Source organism: Taudactylus pleione, unplaced genomic scaffold (assembly GCF_031769625.1).
Source record: "Taudactylus pleione unplaced genomic scaffold, aTauple2 ptg000005l, whole genome shotgun sequence".
NCBI classification, from domain to species: Eukaryota; Metazoa; Chordata; class Amphibia; order Anura; family Myobatrachidae; genus Taudactylus; species Taudactylus pleione.
In genome coordinates, this window is record NW_028284408.1 from 4362755 (window position 1) to 4383980 (window position 21226).

General features: G+C 41.3%; 1 protein-coding gene across 6 annotated transcripts in view; it reads left to right on the forward strand.

Moving 5' to 3' along the window:
- The window catches only part of DIAPH3 (diaphanous related formin 3), a 786386-nt gene that overhangs the window by 384397 nt on the left and 380763 nt on the right, over positions 1-21226 (forward strand). For all 6 annotated transcript variants that reach the window (XM_088481432.1, XM_088481491.1, XM_088481243.1 and 3 more), the window contains one exon: positions 7851-7965. In XM_088481432.1, coding sequence (XP_088337558.1) covers positions 7851-7965 — 115 coding nt within the window. The remainder of the gene's footprint in view (positions 1-7850; positions 7966-21226) is intronic.

Here is a 21226-nt window from a genome sequence, read left to right on the forward strand (position 1 = left end):
CCCATTCTCCTGCCGCAGGCATGATTTCCCTTTCTATCCCCTGTAGTATGAACCATTGGCGCTGAACCATTAGCACTCCTACAGTGCATGTTCATCTCAGTATAGTCAGTCATCACTTATTATGTAGATTTTCTGTGAAGTAGTTTGATGGTTGTTAGTATATCGCCACGTCACTTTATATGGACTAAAGTCCCATACACACTGGACACCTTTTTTAAACGATATGAACGATAACGACATATTTGAACGATATATCGTTCAAAACGTCCGGTGTGTGTACGCACTATGCAATGAACAATGCACGCTCCCGCTGTACATACAGTCCAATCTGGGGATATAGTTATCGATGACATGCTGTCAAATACGGCATCCTCCCCACCGTTGTTCGTCTTTGCCGGCATGTGTGTATTCAGCTTAATATATACAACCCAACCCCTGTACATCCTCTGTTTACGTGCCCTTCCTCCCCTTTTTATTCAAAAGTATTAAAAATTACATTAAAACAATGTTTCTGTGTACTTCGTTTCCCTCTCCATATTGTATTTTATCAGAAAGTGCAGTTACTTTTCAAATTCTGTGAGACCGTCTGGACATAATACATTGGATTTATTTTCTGTGCACCATCCCTAGCCTTATGAACAGATGGGCAGATAAAGACACTCATTCTGGTGTTCGAGCTCTATTTAAAGATTGTTTCCATATCTGATCTCCAAATTTTCTAGAAAAAAATGTTCCTCTCTTGAAAGTCCTTCTTTCTACTTCAGGGTCCACAGGATTGACCTTGGGGTATAGCTGGATCTGGATCCACGGGCACCACACAGTTAAAGCTTTAGCTCCCAGGATGCACTGGGTCCACTCTCCCCTTTACCCTGCCCCCGAGCCACAGGCACCTCAGTTTGAGTTACTGCCTGGCTGGAGTCGGGTCACCGTTTGCACAGGGGGGCTGCTTAGCAGCTCCTAAGCTTATTATTTTTTTGAGTTTTTAGTTTTATTCTTACTTAACACTCATCAGAGTGGCAGCTTCTGACTGTCCAGTGGACGTTCACGCTGCCGCTCCTACACCCCGCCTGCGCATTGACGTCAAGTACAGATCTGGAGATCACGGCGTTACACCAGAGCCTGTGCTAGCCGGGCTCTGGGGGATCCCTCGACTGTGGTCGGATCGACAGGGATCAGGTAAGACGCGCAGGTCGCCGCTGCGGTGACCTGCGTGTGCAGTCCTCAGGCTCCGGTCTCTGGGAACGGACCGGAGGCACTGGCGGTGGCGGTGGGCTCCCCCTCTTCAGAGACATGGCCCCCACGTCCACTAGACCACCAAGGAAGTATGGCGGGAACCGGCATCCCAGGGGTTAATGTCCAGCCAGTGGAGGCAGCCTTCCCTCCGCTCAGCGCTCCTTTCTGCTTGGGTTGGCGACACTGAGCTGCTTCCTCCTATGGCCACACCTCCAATGAGTTCTCCGGCGGTCATCTTCCCTGGCACATCACAGATCGTCTCGGGGCAGCACTTGGACTGGTCCCCCTGTGTACCTCTCCCCTGGTAGGACAGTGTGCACAACTCTATAGCCCTCCCAGACACTAAATCTGGGCAGATTGAATGTGGTGGTAAAGGTGCAGTTAGTATTAACTTTCTGCGTTGTATGTGACTTTTGCTAGTGCTGACTGTCTGTGCTTTATTTCTACTTACTGTCAATCTATACCTATCCCTTTTCTTCTCCTACAGCCCTGGCAGGTGTGTGTGGGAAGGGCTTTTCTTGGATCTCACTTATATAAATTCATTTATTTGTGAGGTCGGTCATATACAGTTGTGTGCTACACGGTGCCATATCTGTGGTCTTGTGTGCTGCATACTTGTGGGTACGCCAAGAGCAACACTGCACTTTCCTGTCGTGTTGAGATATATATATATATATATATATATATATATATATAAAATAATAATGTCTTTATATATATTTTATCATGTCTGATGAGGAAGTTGAGCGCTCTGCGGCTCCCACACTGCTCTCTTGCAGTCGCTGTGCTGCAGGCGTAAATATGGAGGATTTATCACAGGATGGGCTGTGTGTCAGGTGCCGTCAGTTACCTGGTCCCTCTAACCTCCCAAATTTGGGACCTGATCCTCCTTGGGTGGTGTTTTCTCATGTGCTGGCTTTCAACGCGGACCGTCTGGCGGTCCCAACTGCTCTCCCCCATAGGGGGTTACCCGAGACAGCAATCCCCCTTCTCAGGGTATACCGCAATTATTGCAGTCCCCCCCTGGGCCTCAGACTGTTAATCCATATACGGGGTTACCTATGTATTTTCAGTCTTCTCCGTTGACGCAACAGTCCGTCATTCCCTTCCAGGGTCTCCCGCAGGCGTGTCAACCACCGTGGGTGGATGTGTTCTCCAGTTCAGTCCAGAGTTTGGCGGCCTCATCTTCCACCTTTCAAAATATGTTACGGAGTGACAAGCCTCAGAAGGCATCTAAACGCCCTGTTATGTCATCTCAGTCTGCGCAACTATCAGACTCAGATGCGTCCTCGGATGAGGGGGAATTGCCTGAGGACTCTGACTCGGATTCCCATGTCCAAGAAGAGGTAACCAAATTTTCCATTAAAGTGCTGGCATTGGTGAGAGCAGTGCGATCCATTCTAGATATAGAGGATGACGCACTGGCCCCTAAATCCAAGTATCCAAATTTTAAGCAGGCAAAAGTAACTTCGGCTGTTTTTCCTCTATCTGACCAGCTGTTTGACCATATGGCAGAGGCCTGGCAGTCGCCTAGTAAGAGGCACTAGCCGCAGAAACGTTTAGCATCTAGTTATCAGTTTTCTGCAAGTCATTGCAAAAATTGGGAACCCCATCTGCAGTGGATTCTCATGTTACTCGTGCTACCTTGCCTATACCTTCCATTTCATCCCTAAAGGATCCCACAGACAGGAAGGTGGAGACTTGTTTAAAATCCATTTATTCTCTCTCAGGGGTGGTGACCTGTCTGTCCATGGCCATCTCTTGGGTGACTAAAGCCATTGAGAGCTGGGCCGATGTCCTCAAAGATACTTTTCCTGAGGAAGCTCCGGAGGTTCAGAGAGCTTTAGTGGGACAGATGAGAGTTGCCGGTTCCTATATTGGAGAAGCGTATTTGGATGCCAGCCTTCTGACTTCCGGAGATTCGGCGGTGGCAGTCTCTGGTCGCTGGCTTTGTGGTTCTGTTCTTGGAGAGCAGATGTGAATTCCAAGAAGGGCCTGGAGGCCTTACCCTTTAATGGGGAGATTTTGTTTGGTCCTGACCTGGACAAAATTGTTGATACCCTGGCAAAGTCTAAGTCTGTGTTTCTCCCATCAGCAGCTGCGCCTTCTAAGGCTAGGACCTCGGCCTTTCGGTCCTTTCGTACTCAGGGTCAGTCCTTCCCAAGGCAGTCGTCAACCAAGGCTGCCCCTAAACCAAAGAAGCAGGCCTGGAGCACTAGACGCCCTGCTTCCAAGCCAGAGGATAAGCCTTCAGCCTGATGGGATGGGCCTCTCTGTGGGGGATCCCAGAGTGGGAGGCCGACTTCTTCAATTCGCGCAGTGCTGCTGCAATACCACTATGGATGCTTTGGTACGAGAAGTGGTCTTTCAGGGGTAAACCCTTTCCTTTCGTCACAGACCCCCCCCCCCCCCTAACAGTCCTTCTGCACGAGTCTTTCTCAGGACAAGACCAAGGCCTTGCAGATTCAGGGAGCCATAGAGTCTGTGCTGAAAGCGGGGGTCATTGTTCCCATTCCGCTTTCTCAAAGCGGGGACAGGTTACTACTCTTCTCTGTTTCTGGTTCCGAAACCCAATGGTTCTCATTGGCCTATCCTCAACCTGAAATTGCTGAATAACTTCCTCAGAGTGCCCAAATTCAGGATGGAAACTTTGCGTTCCATCATTCTGGCTATGGAACCGAGGGATTATATGGTCTCCCTGGATGTCTAGGATGCCTACCTCCATGTTCCTATAGCACCTTCAAACCAGCGGTATATGAGGTTTGCTATACACCAGCTTCACTTCCAATTTCAGGCTCTGCCCTTTGGCCTTTCCACGGCTCCATGGATGTTCACCAAAATTATGGCTGTCATGGCTGCCCATCTGCGCAGCCAGGGTATACGGCTTCTGCCGTATCTGGACGACCTCCTATTGCTGGCAGGCTCTCCGGAGGTACTTCTACAACATCTGCACCTGACGATCGCTTGTCTGCAAGCGCACTGGTGGCTGATAAACTGGAAAAAGTCCTCCCTGATTCCGTCACAAAGGATGTTCATTTGAGAGCCCTTCTGGACTCTGGTCAGCAATGGATCTTTCTGACTCCAGAAAAGATTTCCTCCCTTCAACTACGAGTGAGCATTTGTCTGAAGAGTTCCCAGGTGTCGGTTCACTCAGCAATGAGGGTACTGTGGTCCATGGTGTCGGCATTCGACATGGTGGAGTATGCCCAGTTTCATTCCAGGCCACTGCAGGGGCTGATTCTATCCAAATGGAACAGGTTACCACACCGGATCAGGACTCATGCTGGTGTTGTCTCCGGAGGTGCGCCTGTCGCTTGCTTGGTGGCTTTGGATATCTCATCTCAACAAGGGTCGCCCCTTTTGGATCCCGGACTGGGTTCTACTCACGACACATGCCAGTCTCCGGGGTTGGGGTGCAGTGACGGGTCCACTTTCACTTCAGGGCCGTTGGACGGTGGAAGAAGCTGTTCTTCCCATCAACTTTCCTGAACTTCGGGCCGTGCACAGGGTCTTCCAGTTGTCCGGTCATGTTCTTCAAGGAAGAGCCGTGCAAATTCAATCCGACAACACCACCACGGTGGCGTACATCAACTGTCAATGGGGGACTCGCAGTCGAGCGGCAATGTCGGATGTGTCACGCATCCTGTCTTGGGCGGAGTGTCACCTTCGGGCAATCTCGGCAGTATTCATCCCAGGAGTCCTCAACTGGGAGGTGGACTTCTTCAGCCGTCACAACGTGCATCCTGGGGAATGGTCGCTTCACCCAGAGGTATTTTAACTACTCGTGGACAGGTGGGGACTGCCGGAGGTGGACCTCATGACCTCCCGTCACAATCGCAAACTGCCCGTGTACGGGTCCAGGACAAGAGGCGCAGGCCTGGTCGATGCACTGTTATTGAAATGGATGTTTCAACTGGCGTATCTATTTCCTCCAATATCCCTGCTGCCTCTGGGCCTCCGGAATTTCAAACAGGACGGCGGCATGCTTCTGCTGGTGCTTCCGGCTTGGCCCAGGCGTCCTTGGCACTCCGATCTTCGGAGCCTCTCGATCGACGCTCCATTCCTTCTGCCTCAGTGTCAGGACCTGTTGTCTCAGTTTTCTTCCTAAGGTGGTTTGTAAGTTCCACATTAATCAGGAAATTGTTGTGCCGGCATTTCAGTCACCTGATTTCTCGGCTGGTGATGCCTCCTTGGATGTGGTCCGTGCTCTCAAAGTTTATGTGGACCGGACTAGTTCCATTCGAAAGTCGGATTCCTTGTTCATCCTCTTTGGTTTTCACAAGAGGGGTTGGCCTGCCAACAAATAAAGTTTAGCCCGTTGGCTTCGTTTGGTTATTTGTGAGGCTTATGCACAGGAGGGTTTGCCTGTTACGGCCTCTGTTAAGGCTCATTCTACTCGGTCTGTGGGTCCCTCGTGGACTGCTGGCCGTGGCGCCTCGGCTGTTCAGCTATGTATGGCGGCCACGTGGTCTTCCATCCAGACTTTTCTAAGGTTCTATGCGTTTCACACCTTCGCCTCTCAGGATGCATCCTTCTGGTGCTGGATTCTCCTTTCAGCACAGGAGCGTCCCCACCCTTAGTTGAACTGCTTTGGGACATCCCCAAGGTCAACTCTGTGGACCCTGAAGTAGAAAACAATAGATATGGTAAGAACTTACCTTTGTTATTTCTGTTTCTACAAAGTCCATAGGGTCCACAGGGTGCCCACCCTGACACACCTGGCTTCATACGGGCTATGTGGCTGGTTACCGGTTTTCCTTCACCCTTTCTGTGAGTATGGTACTTGTGTGTTCCAGTCTTCCTTCTCTCTGTTTTTTCCTCCTCCGGACTTGGCTACTTACCAACTGAGGTGCCTGTGTCTCGGGGGTGGGTTATAGGGGAGGATGGACCCAGTGCATCCTGGGAGCTAAAACTTTATCTGTGTGGTGCCCATGGATCCAGATCCAGCTACACCTGAAGGTCAACCCTGTGGACTCTATGGACTTTGTAGAAACAGAGATAACAAAGGTAAGTTCTTACCATATCTATTGTTTTATCTTAAAACATATGTTGACCAATATCAATGAACTGTTTGTCCTGGAGACAAGGTTTGGCTCTCCACTTAAGGTCATTTCAGTTAAATATTTTATCATAAATTTGTCTTTGATGAATTGAACTGTGTATACTTTAGCCTTATTTCAGTACATACAATTGATGTAACCTCCCATCAATTTGAAGATAATTGTTTGGACTTAACAATTACCAAGCTTCACTGGAAGGACAGTTGTCCAGAAAAGAGATCCTCAGATTATGTCACCAATATACAGTACATGTCCCCCTTCTTATAAAGATCCTTCCATCAAATATAGCTACTGTATTAATGTCTTGTAGAGGATTGTTTGAGGGAAGTGTACTTTCATACAGTATACTACTGTCATTCAGGGTTTTGCTACAAACTTCTCTATCTCTTAATGCCAGTCATGCATCTAAAGGTGCGTATCCACTAGCAGATAGAGGAACAACAGCACAATTACAACATTGTAACCGTACAGTCGTTCCTCATAATGTGCAGTGCCTACACTGAACAGTATGTCGTTCAGTGCAGGCACCCTCCCTCATCCTCGAACATGCCCAATCTGTTGTTAAATGCAGATTGACCAGCATGTTCAGGCGATGATTGATGTCGAAAACGACCAGCAGGAGCACATATCACTGGTTGTTTTCAAAATTTTAATGCCCAATTTGTGAACAATTAATGAGCGATTGAACGATAACGATGTAGCCGCAGCAATTGTTTGGGCCAGTGATAAGTATTGTCGGTTTATAGGTTCATGTGAAGTTCAAATTTGCTCTCAGTGCACAGAACCAACAGAAAGCAAGAACAGATACATTTGTTTGCTGTGCTGTATTTAGCGTTGCTTGTTTTTTTTACACCTGCTGGACTTAGTAGCTATAATGTCCAACCACTCCATGGCAGTACCTCTGACCTTGGTAATAAGTTGGAGGCCATATCCGGTGCATGTGTTGCTGTGAAGTTCATTACCTCCATTCTAGGATTATTGGTGAAGGCTGAACATCCATAGGATGTACCTGTTATAAGGTATTGCCAACTTTTAGTGGCACAGTGGATCCATGTCCTTTTACCTGTGACTGCAGCAAGTGACAGCATCCACATTCTGTGACTGTCTTTATATTTATGGTGTATGCAGTTTTATTTTATGTAGAGACATGGCTACTCTATAGAGTTCATGTATATAACATGAAATAAAATTTCAGTAAAAGTATTTCCTATTTTGTACTTGGAAGTTTCTAAAATGATCAATTCAACTGAAAGAAGTACACGTTTAGAAGCGTTTTCTGCATTTGTATTCTGGTCACATTTTTTCCCCCCATTTAACTAACAGTCTTTTATCAGCTCTGCCTTAAGCAGATTAGAATTTTTCTTTGACAACAGACATTTGTCATATGCAATGTTGTTTTAAAAAGTCAGAAGTCTACTAGCTGAGACAATCACTAACTAGAGAAGATTATTTAAATATTACTTGGGTATCGACTGCAGCATAGTGGCATACTGGAGATATGTGTATTTAATGACTTAAACCTTTTTAGGGCTTACTACAATATGCTTTTATTTTCAGATTAGACCCAATGAAATGACTGAAACTTGTTTCTGGTTGAATGTGAAGGAGGAAAAATATGAAGATACAGATTTATTCTGTCATCTTGAAAATACGTTTTCGTGTCACAGGAAAGGTAAGCATATCACGGGCTAAACACAGATTTCCTTTCAGTATACTGTAGCAATATGGATTAAGGTTCAGTCCGATCTCTCCATTAAATGATCCTTTTAGTTAAATGTTACTTCTTGTACAGTGTCTTGTTCCTTTTGATTCTGCATTGTTTGCCTCAAATGACAAGAAACTAGAAACCAACAGAATAAGGGTTTCAAAGTTTCCAGTGTTTATGATTTTGATCATATAAAATAATTTTTAATGCCACACAATCAAAATGTCTGTCTGTATCAATGAATATGCTCAACAACAAGCATCTGCCGTAAAGCCTGTGCAGTGATATTGTTGCACAGCTGGCTCATGGTGTGGTTGGATTTCATGCGATTTGATCACCACACGTGTTCCATATATAACAATGGCTCTTGACTCTTCCGCCATATAAAAATTTGTTCAGACTATCGCTTTACCCTATTTCCTGTGTAAACCCTTCAGAAATGACTTAGTATTTTACTGGCCATCTTGTTATAGGTTTAATAACATAAATCTTTTTTTGACTTTCTGTTCCATTTATATACATTAGCTGTTATACATGAGACACATCCTCTTCAAGGCAATTACAGGAAAGTTTTGAATACATTTAATAATCTACTTAACTGCATAGAACTAAACTGCAATCACCCTTACATGTACATTTGTTTTGCATGTTCACTTTACATTTTCACTTTTTACTGGCTTTTGGTTAATTGTCTATTATACATATTTTAATTTGCAATTACAGCAGTGCAGCTAAATAAAGTGATTGTATCAAGGAAACCTGTCCTTTGTTTTGTAGACTTTACTTTCAGTTGATGCAGCTGCCAGTGCTTACTTTGTATAACGCAGCAGTAAGAGCTCCATAATGCCACTGCATGTTTTTTGTGTAAGCAGTATGTCCAGGCAACACAGATAATTTCAAATAAAAGCATGACACTTCATTTTAATATTGTATATGATATTGACGTCGAACTACATTTTACACACATTGATTTTATGTAACAATCTATTGTATTGGGTTTGTTTTCAAGTTCGCTATGTAGACTGTAGAGAGTCCTGAAACAAAAGTCCAAACCCGTCTATGTGACTACCATGGACTATAAATACCCATTCCCTGATGTTTGCTGGGTATTTGTAGACCATCGGGGTCACATTAGATGAGTTTGGACATTTTCCTTCAGGTCCTGCTGGGACTGAAACGTTGACTTCCATGTATCAATGATGATGTGAGTAATTAAACTACACATACTTTGCTAAAGTGTATATAGTGGGAAATCAGGCATGCTCCAGATGACGGTGTTGGTCTCACACCAAAACAGCTATTGAGCTGACTAATTTTATCTTGAGGGAATGGCGCTTTTACTACCTGATGCTGCAAAAAAATAAAATAATAATTCTATATATCAGCAAATGTCCAGAACACCAGACAACCAGCACACTAGTATAAATGCAAAAAAGTTATTTATATCATCAGATTATTGAATCCATAGAAAATTCAAAAGCTAGCAACCAACGTCCATTCACAAAAACCAAAGTGCAATAGTGCAAAAATATAGTAAAAATTCCATCTTGGTACTCATCATACACAGTGAACCAATGGTTGCAGCATCTGTGTGTACGTCCCGGCCCGACAGCTGTTTCGGTATTTGTCGGTACCTTCTTCCAAGGGAGTAACCACAACACTGGGACCTCCAATCTTATATACCCTCGATGACCTATACCTGGAACAAACAACATCAACAAACGGCACTCACCTGTGGTAAGTCATCTCACCTGGAACCTCTGTAAACTGGGACGACGCGTTAAACGGGAACCCGGAAGTGACGCGTGCGTTCCAACGGAGCTTAAGTTCCACAGGCTGGAAGTGACGTTTCAGCTGTCAAGTGGTGCAAGTAGATAAATTTATAACATGTTTTTTAAATTTGACAGAAATAGTCAAGTAATTATGGTGTCTTATGTAAATATTGTAGAGTCCAAGTCATGCATCAACAGGGTGCCATAGGATCACACAAACATGAAAGAATAAAATAAATAAAAGAACTTTGTATCAATGTGTGAAATATACTTTTAAGAAACAAATAAAATTAAGTTCTTCATTAAGTCAACAAGGTGAAACTGTTTGCAGGTCATATATCCAGCTCTGTAATAAACGTTTGTTACGATCGCTACCGCAATTGGCATTACCCTAAAATCTAAGAGGCTATGGCCCTTTTCGATAAAGTGCTTCACGGCTGGTGGAGTATTACTGTCAGTTCCAACAAATGCTTTTCGTATTGAAGATCTGTGTAAAGCAATTCGCTCTTTCAATATGCGTATAATCTTGCCTACATATAGCCGGTTGCACGGGCATTTTATGACGTACACAACATACTTGCTTTCACAATTCAGACGATGTTGTATCTTACACACTGTTCGTTTGTGGATCTTTAAAGCAATCACCCGTCATCATGAATGTACAATTATGCACCCAGAGCAACTGAAGACACCACTTTTCAATGTAAGCCAAGTGTTTTTTTTTTTGTTTTTTTTTTAAACCCACATCTGATCCTGTCACCATATCTTTAATATTATTGCTAATTAGTGGCAGATCTTTACAGCTGGTTGATAGGACCGGGTCCGTTTGCACAATATGCCAGTGATGTAGAATTGCACTTTTAATAACTTTTTCCATTTGTTCACAACTTATGTTGAAGACCAGTCTTTCTGGTTTGTCTTTTACTTCATTCTTGTTCAACTAATTGTAAACATTTTTCTGTTGCATATTTAATTTCACTAGGGTCATAGCTTATCTCTATTAATTTTTTGCCCATTTCTTGTAAAGCATTGGGTAACTAGTTAATGTCAGAAGTTATCCGAGTCACACGTAGTAGTTGTGAGTAGGGTAAACCCTTTTTCTCTGGCCAAGGATGAAAATTGTCTGCTGCCAATAGAGTGTTTTTGTCGGTCATCTTAGTGTAGACAGATGTCTTAAAAGAACCGTCTACAATACTAACCGTAACATCTAAGTAATTGATGGTCAAATTACTGAAATTAAGAGTGAATCTGATAGTACTCTCAATACAGTTTAAACAGTCAAGACTTTAATCGCCCCCAGTCCACACAATGAACACGTTGTCGATATAGCGTACATAAAATAAAATGTTTTGCCAAATGTGAGACACAATTTTTCTTTTCAGCAATATACATAAATAAATTAGCATATGCCGGGGCCATATTCAAACCTATCACAGTTCCCCGATGCTGGAAAAAAAATGTATTGTCGAACAGGAAATCATTTTTTTGTAATGTAATATCAATCCGTAAAATAACAAAATCGACTGGTGGTCCTTGATAGTGTGGAGGAGAGGCCATAATTTCTCTAACGGTCTGTATTCCGTCACTATGTCAAATATTTGTATACAAATTAACAATATCCATTGTAACCAATAATATACATCATCGGAAGGAAGAGAAAAATTTCTCAACAGAGTACTGATTATTATAAGTATATTTCACTCATTGATACAATGTTCTTTTTATTTTTTTCATTTCTGCTTTTCATTTTTTTTTATTTTATTCTTTTATGTTTGTGTGGCACTCTGTTGATGCATGACTTGTACTCTACAATATTGACATGAGGCACCATAATTAGTTGACTATTTCTGTCAAATTTAAAACTTGTTAAAATGTATCTACTTACACCGCTTGACAGCCGGAACGCCACTTCCAGTCTGTGGAACTTAAGCTCTGTTGGAACGCACGCGTCACTTCCAGGTTGGACGCGTCTTACCAGTTTACGGAGGTTCCAGGTGAGATGACTTGCAACAGGTGAGAGCCGTTTGTTGATGTTGTTTTCTCCAAGAGCAGGTCATCTATGGGTTTTAAGATTGGAGGCCTCAGTGTTGTGCTTATGCCCTTGGAAGAAGGTACCGACTGGTACCGTAACAGCTGCCGGGCCGTACACACTGATGCTGCAACAATGGTTCACTGTATATGATGAGTACATAGATGGAATTTTTACTGTATTTTTGCACTATTGAACTTTGACTTTTGTGAATGGATGTTGCTAGCTTTTGAATTTTCTATGGATTCAATAGTCTGATGATATAAATAACTTTTATGCATTTATACTGGTGTGCAGGTTGTCTGGTGTTCTGGACATTTGCTGCTATTAATTGTTATAACTAAGCACCCACAAATACTATAGGGGTTTTGAGTGTGTAGTATTTTAGATTTTTCCTATATATACTAAATATATATATATATAATAAATATATATATATATATATATATATATATATATATATATATTATGTATGTGTGTGCGTACATATGTATATATATGTAAGAATATAAGGTCAACGCGACTGGCGTGCTAGTACTTTGGAATTTGAAGACTTAAATATGCAATAAAGTGCTGTGCAGAAATTGTTATGAAGCTGCCTCTTGCCTCAATTAACTATTAAGCTAAGCACCTGACGATATACTGTGCATCCGGGAAGTATTCACAGCACTTCACTTTTTCCACATTTTGTTATGTTACAGCCTTATTCCAAAATGGAATAAATTCATTGTTGTCCTCAAAATTCTACACATAATACCCCATAATGACAACGTGTAAAAAGTTTTTTTTTAGATTTTTTCGCAAATTTAATAAAAAAAAACTAAGAAATCACATGTACCTAAGTATTCACAGCCTTTGCCATGAAGCTCAAAATTGAGGTCAGGTGCATCCTGTTTCCACTGATCATCTTTGAGCTGTTCCTACAGCTTAATTGGAGTCCATCTGTGGTACATTCAGTTGATTGGACATGATTTTGAAAGGCATACACAGTGTATATAAGATCCCACACTTGACAGTGCATGTCAGAGCACAAACCAAGCATGAAGTCCAATGAATTGTCTGTAGACCTCCGAGACAGGATTGTCTCGAGGCACAAATCTTTCGGAAGGGTACAGAAAAATATCTGCTGCTTTGATAGTCCCAATGAGCACAGTGGCCTCCATCATCCGTAAATGGAAGAAGTTCAGAACCACCAGGACTCTTCCTAGAATTGACCAGCCGACTAAACTGAGAGATCTGGGAAGAAGGAGGTGACCAAGAACACAATGGTCACGCTGTCAGAGTTACAGCATTCCTCTGTGAAGAGGGGAGAACCTTCCAGAAGGACAACCATCTCTGCAGCAATCCACCAATCAGGCCTGTATGGCAGAGTGGCCAGACGGAAGCCACTCCTTAGTAAAAAGCCTGCCTGGAGTTTGCAAAAATGCAGCTAAAGGGCTCTCAGACCATGAGAAACAAAATTCTGTGGTCTGATGAGACAAAGCTTGACCTCTTTGGCGTGAATGCCAGACGTTATTTTTGGAGGAAACCAGGCACCACTCATCACCAGGCCAATACCATCCCTACAGTGAAGCATGGTGGTGGCAGCATCATGCTGTGGTGATGTTTTTCAGCGTCAGAAACTGGGAGACTAGTGAGGATAGAGGGAAAGATGAATGCAGCAATGTACAGAGGCAGCCTGGATGAAAACCTGCTCCACAGCGCTCTTGACCTCAGACTGGGGGCGGCGGTTCATCTTTCAGCAGGGCAACAACCCTAAGCACAAAGCCAAGATATCAAAGGAGTGACTTCAGGACAACTCTGTGAATGTCCTTAAGTGGCCCAGCCAGAGCCGAGACTTGAATCCGATTGAACATCTCTGGAGAGATATGAAAATGGCTGTGCACGGAATGGGCGAAACTGCCCAAAGATAGGTGTGCCAAGCTTGTGGCATCATATTCAAAAATACTTGAGGCTGTAATTGCTGCCAAAGGTGCATCAACAAAGTATTGAGCAAAGGCTGTGAATACTTATGTACATGTGATTTCTTAGTTGTTGGTTTTTTTTTTTTTTTTTAATTAAATTTGCAATAATCTCAAAAAACTTTTTCCACGTTGGCATTATGGGGTATTGTGTGTAGAATTTTGAGGACAAAAATTTATTTATTCCATTTTGGAATAAGGCTGCAACAAAATGTGGAAAAAGTGAAGCACTGTGAATACTTTCCAGATGCACTGTATTGCTTTGGAACCTTTGTTTTTATCTTTTTAAAGTGTTATTTGAACATTTTAAAAGAGTATTGTTTCTCCTGTGCCTACTTTATTATATACTATTTATTTTACAGTGTATTCCTTCTATTGCATTATATGTTTTACCCTATATCTATCTCATGTGTATAAAGCAGTGGTTCCCAAACTGTGCGCCGCGTCACCCTGGGGTGCCTCAGGACACTTGCAGGGGTGCCTCAGGTTGATGGTCCAGCATCAAATCACAATATTTATGTCAGTGTAATGTAAATATGTGGGCAAACAGAAGCGCAAACCTGTCACTCACTAACCTAGGGATGACAGGTAGCACAATTTACTTCACTACATTATTTTCTGAATTTCTCCAACTTTTGGCTTAGGGGTGCCATGAAAACAATTTTGATGCACTACGGCGCCGTCATTCAAAAAAGTTTGGGAACCACTGGTATATTGGACATATAGTATATGTATTATTTACTAACTTTGCACTTTATCATATGCACTATTTGCACAGGGACCCAGTCAGACCTGGGGTTCACTGGTAGAGCCGTTCAGAGCACGTGGAAGCTAATTATTTAATTTGTGTGTGTTTTGTCTTATTATATATTGTTTATTTCGATTCAAAAAATACTTTTACCACGTCACATTGACTTCATCTTCATGGTACAATTTCTGCACAGAACTTTATTGCATATTTAAATCTTCAAATTCCACAGTACCAGTACGCCAGTCGCCAAGACTTTATATACTTACGCATACTCTCATTAAGGTGCGCACCCATTGCCCCTACACATTTGGTTCCCTTAACTATGGGAGAGTGTATTTATTGATTTTTTTTTTCAAGATTATTATTTAGTTCACTTTCTAAGTTGGCGCCGGTACCATATATATATATATATATATATATATATATATATATATACACACACACACACACACACTCTCGCGGGCACTGGTTTTCATTTATTGAACAGGGTATACGACATGGGCCTGGGAGACTGTGCAGCTTGTTCATGTTCCCCTACCAGTGCTGCCTGATTGCTGATGATACCTTGACAAAGGTCCCAGTGTGGACCGATACGTTGGTACTACAGACACTGGTATATTCTACTTGGAATAAATTGTTTTGATTTTTTTTTTTGTGTGTGTGCTAGTTCAAAGTCTGTAAAGTGCCTTCATTCCATTTTGGAATCATATTTGGTATAGTCGGTACGTCCACACGTGAAAAATGGTCCAGAATTGTGCACCCCTGTGGTTGATTTAGATTGATGTGAGAGAGTGTAGGACCACCCCCCTATTATTAAAATCTCTCTCTCTCTCTCTCTTTATTTATATATATATATATATATATATATATATATATATATAGTACAAAAATCGCACACACCACTTAGATATATCTTGAATAAATTACAGATGCCGGGTTTAAGTCAAAATTGTAGATTACCATCCATACTCTATACTCTCGTATCAGTATGGAGTACAACCAGCACACGAATGGTAAATGCAAAAAAAATTGTGTTATTTTATTACACCATAATAGGTAATAAAGGGGAAGAAGCCAACCAGTAAAACGCATGAGTAGCACTCATTACTTATTTGGAGTAAAAAAAGATTCAAGTGGAGCAACGCTCAAACACCCTGGACCGGTGGATTCCTTATGTAAACAACATTTTCTATTTCTGCTTTAATAGCATTGAGGGTCTAATAGAAAAATATACAAATATCATTTTAAAAATTTTTTACGAATATAATTTGTTCAATACTCACAAAGGTAAATTCCAGTTTGACCTAAGGAATACAATTCCATTCCTGGTCTAAATTAAAGGGAACATTGATACTTGTATCAAAAAACTGCATGCAACATTTAACTTAATTTAACATATTGCATATTCTCTTCAATGGTGCATACACACGGTCAGATTTCTTGTCAGATATGAACAAAAATGTTAAAAATCGTTTATATCTGAAAGAAAATCTGACATGTGGGCCTGCAACGATGAACGATGCGCGTTTCGGCATGTCAAATAACGATATCTGACATCGTCTGTGTTTGTAGTCAGTTTTTGACGATTTCATTAATTTGAATACTGTCCGATCGTTGGTAAAATCGTTCATTGTTCATCTGACAGATCTGAGCGTGTGTATGCCACATAACATGTATGATCATTAACAGTCCTTACAAATGCCATATAAAGCAGTGCGTCACAGATGGTGTAACATAGAAGCACATTTTGTGTACTCTATAAACATGCAATACATTATATACTCTTCATGTGCTATATCTGTCTGCAGTGTAACATCTGCTGGCTATTTTTTGGGTGAGTGGGTGGATCCCAGCATGTGTGTACATTGTGTTGCTATGCTTCAATGCTTAGATCAGTTACACCTCTTCACAGTACTACAAGTACTAGTCACATCCTGTACTTGTTAATGGTATTTTCATTATCAAGTGCACACTGTGCTGCAATTAACTGTTTAGGCGGGTATCTACTACCCGATTAAAATAAGCGATTGAACGATAACGATATCGTTATAGTTCAAATGCTTATTAATCATTCGCAAATCGGCCATGTAAATGTCAAAAACAACCAGCAATCAAAGTGCCAGCTGGTCGTTTTTGACATCTTTCATCGCCCGAACATGCTGGTCAACCTGACTACGTCGTCACGTTGACCATGTTCGGGGATGATTGATGTGCCTACACTGAACGACTGAACATGTAGGCACATCACAGACTGTGAAACGACTAGACGATTACAATGTCGTAATCGTGCAGTCGTTTTAAAGTCTGCTAGTGGATGTGCCCCATTACACACTGTGCAGCCATTAAACACAACATATTTGTCCCAATATAAAAAAAAAAATCATTATGCCACATATACAGTGTGCCCAATTTAATTAAACCTATTGTAGCAGTTTATTTCCAGAAAAACGTAAGTTTCTCCTCTGAAGATGCATCACTCCTCTCATTGAGTCACTTGTATTTTACGACGTTGGGTGTAGACTAGAGAGTAGATCTGCACTTTGAAATTAGATGATTTGATCAGTCAGGCACACTGAAAGCAAGGTATTACACAGTACACATGGTGCATGCTTTGTAAATGAGGTTCACTTGTGCATGAACCATACATTTCTACATGGTATCAGCCTTGCCTGAGTACTTTATCTCCAGTATATAGCTATTCACAACTTATTAAAAGTGAATGCACTGTTTGTAATTGGCTCAGTATTACTACAGCTGTCTTTATTGGCAACTTTTATAGTAAACATATATTGTTCCTGCATTTGAATTGTCAGGAATGTTTTTCACTTGTACAATAATTGATCATGGATGTTTTTTTTAATTATTATTTAAACAATCACCCATATGGGCCAACCAGAAAAGATTAAACTTCCAAAATGATTGTCCATTCTGCATTTCCAAATCCATAACCAAAGGGAGTGGCCTGATATCTTTCTGGACTCATAACTAATTGCTACCACTGTAGGCACCATTTAGGAGTAATGAGAGCAAAATCTAGATAGCGAACCATGAGTATGTGAAAAACAGGAACATTTCTTCAGTCCTTGGTTTCTCACCCTCCACACATCTATCAGCCCAATGTCTGCCACCACTGCCGAAAACTGGCTCCCTCTAGCGAAAAGAGAGCCGGCGTTCTGCTTCCAACGGTCCAACAGGGGATGCATCACATTATTAATGTCACCAATACAGAATCTCACGTGTGCTGGGGAAATAAGTATCTCATAGCACCCTTCTCAGTATTGCCGGATAATTAATGCTGGAGAGCTTCAGGTGAAACTCACTCCTTCATGCCTCACTCCTCCGATCATGGATGTTTTATTTTCTAACAATTCAGTGCATTAGTTCTAAATGTACACTGAAAACATATTTAATATCAAGATTTGTTTATGCAATTTAGACATGACATTAGATGTCACTCTTGTTCCTATAGCTAGAATTGAAAGTTGACCTTCTTTACTGTCTTGAATTGTGTATACTATAGTTTTAATCTTTAGTTCATCCTCTTAAGTAGTTCAGTAACACAATGACACACATGTTGACCTTTGATCAGTCATTGTTATATTGCATTCTTCTCCTTTTATTGAAGAGCATCAGCCAGCATTGCCATTACCAAACCATTTCTTAAAGAAAAATTGGAATTTAATAAATTTAGAATTCACTTTGAAAATTAATTATAAGTGCATGTTCTCTGAGCATGGGGATATTAAAATGTAGGCTCTGAGCTGAAGTCCTCATGAATATACTTGCCATTATGAGACTGCCATTCACTGTGCTACAGCTTTTTTTTTTTTTATCCTAGTAAGAATACATATACCATTCATATATATCCAGCATTGCAATCTGACACTTTCCACCCATTATGAATTTGATTTGTTAAGGTGGCATTTAAATGCTTTATGGAGATGTAAGTTTATATTCTTTTTTGGGGAAAACTGATCCATATAATGTGCGTGCATTATGCAAACATGACTTGGGCTTCAATGCTGTGTTATTTAAAAATAATTGTATGATATAAGGTATTGTGTATCTGTGTGTTGCCTGTGCCATTTTGAAGTGTTTTTTTTTGTGCTAATATGTGCTTGTTATCTGGACAGACATAAATACTTGAAATTGTGAAAATGTTCATCCTAAAGCTAGTGTGACAAGGATCACCCGGTAAAAGTTCCAAGTAAAGGGTTTATTTTTCCACAGTTTTCCCATAAACAGGCAGTTCACAGATGAATGTCAGTAGTAACCAGTAGGTCACAGTGAAACAATCCACAGCAGATCTTTGCAAACTGAGATGTTCTCCAGAGTACACAAAGGTCCAGGCCCTCTAACAGTAGCCACCCCCCGGCCTATCACCTGGGTGACTAGTGCACCATCAGGAGCCCTGTTCCTTCTGTATGACACCTTTTTAAATCAAGCTGACAGGTGTCTGCAATCATACTGGCTGTTTCTTAGACTTAACCAAAAGGAATACCTGGCCTGGATTCTTTCCAGCAACAACCCGACTGTTTTGTATCCATGACAGGAATGTACATGCTTTCACTGTCACACTAGGTACACATATTTAGTATTATTGGGCCGATCAGCCAATATTGGCTGATCGGCTCAATAATTGTATACAGTAGCTGTGCATGCAGCAGTGTTAGCCGATAAACAGCTTAAACTGCTCCTGCAAATGGTCAGATAAGAAGGTCACATCTTATGTGCAGTTTAATATTTAAGATGACCGACTTCCCAATCCATTGAAGAACTTTCACTTTGATCAGATAATCAATCTGATGTTTGGAGCTTTTATCTAATCTGCTGAGTGAGCGTCATAGTGTGTACCGGGCTTTGTTTTGGCAGAAGTAATTAAGTCTGCTATTGTAGCACTGATTGTAAAATTGTAAACCTAGGAGACAAAGACCACAGTTACAGTAGCAGTTATGGTGCTAGGGTCGAAGTTGAGGAAGGAGACAACTAATCCTACATCCTCCCTGTAAGGGATCCCCTAATTTTGTATTTATTGTTGCTAGGTATTTTTAAAAATTCTTCAATTCAGATGACCGTGATTTCTAAGCTCATAGCAGAGATTAGTATATACTCTCACAACTTAACCTATTAGTTTAGGTTTTAGAGGAACCTATTAAAAACGCAACCCTGGTTGCCACAGCAGTTGAAATTGCACCAGCCACAGTTTAAACGTGTACTTCTGTGCAGTGCTAGTGGACATCAGAAACCTGTTCAAATTGTTAGTTGCCCATCAAATTTTGTGTCAATCTAGGATGTACAGTATACTTACATTTTGTAGGTTGGATGGCTCATTTGTTCAAGCCCTAGTTCTGCATGTAACAGTTTTTGAGTTGCAAAACATGCAATCTATATTATCACTTACTAACCGAATTAAATGTTTGTGATACAAACATACTATTACTATTGTTTAAGTCTATTTAGAGAACATCTTCAATGTGTGTACAGTTGTACTATAAGGAGGACATTAGGAAACTGAAGTGGCATCAAAGTCTAGCAACCTAATTAATCAAGACTGGGACTTTTATAGAAATACTACGGTTTTTTATTTTGCATGTTTTTGACTTAATCTGTATAATTATATCAGCTCAATGAAAATATTAATTTCAATTTTTGTTCTGTGTAAAGAGCAGTAGTATATAAGTTGTGAATGGACAAACATAGTTCCTTAGAAATATATAATTTAATGGAAGATGAGAACTATGTAACCAATTTAGTCTGCCCATTTGTATTCCTAAACACCTAAAACCACATGTATTTAGGATATCCTTATGTCTAGCCCCAGCATGTTTAAATCCTGATATTGTGGTAGCCTCTACCACTTCTGTTGGTTGAATGTTAGTCCACCTATCTTCTACCCATTCAGTAAAACAATTCATGTAATTTGTCTTAACCCTGCTGCCCTCCAGTTTCAGTGCATGTCCTCTTGTTCTTATACTACTTTTTCTCTGTAGAATTATCTATCTGTAGTCTAAAAAAACCCTTGAATATTTTAAGTGTTCTATCATAAACCCTCTTCCTGCCGCCTCTGCTCCAAGCTATACATATGGATAGATAGACTTTTCCACACAATGACCATTAATTTTAGTATACCTTCATTCTATAATTTATTACTGTCATCCTGGTAATATGATCAGCAGAACTGAAGATCATATTCTCTGTGTGGTCTCATCCTTGATTATAAAAGTAGTATCGCCACCTCTCGTTTTTCTGGTACTTATTCCTCTTCTGATTCAGCCTAGTCCAGAGGTTCCCAAACTTTTTTGAACCACAACGCCCTAGATTAACAGCATTGTTTTCACGGCACCCCTAAGCCTAATGTTTGTTATAGAGAACAAAATGTAGTAAGTGAAGTAAATTGTGCTCCCCTGTCATCCTTAGGGTCAGTTATGTGATGGGGACAGGTTTGAGCTTCTGTTTGTCCACATATTTACATTACATTGACCATAATTAATCTTATTTGGTGCTGGACCACCAACCTGAGGCACCCCTGCAAGTGTCCCAAGGCACCCCAGGGTGCCACAGCACACAGTTTTGGAACCACTGGCCTAGTCATTTGGTCTTACTCAATCCATTTGCTACATAACAGCATTGTCTTAGATACCTTTCTTCCTGAGTACCTGCAATTTGCACCACTATTATTTTCTGCCCACTTTTTCAGTCTTCAGTATTCCTTAAT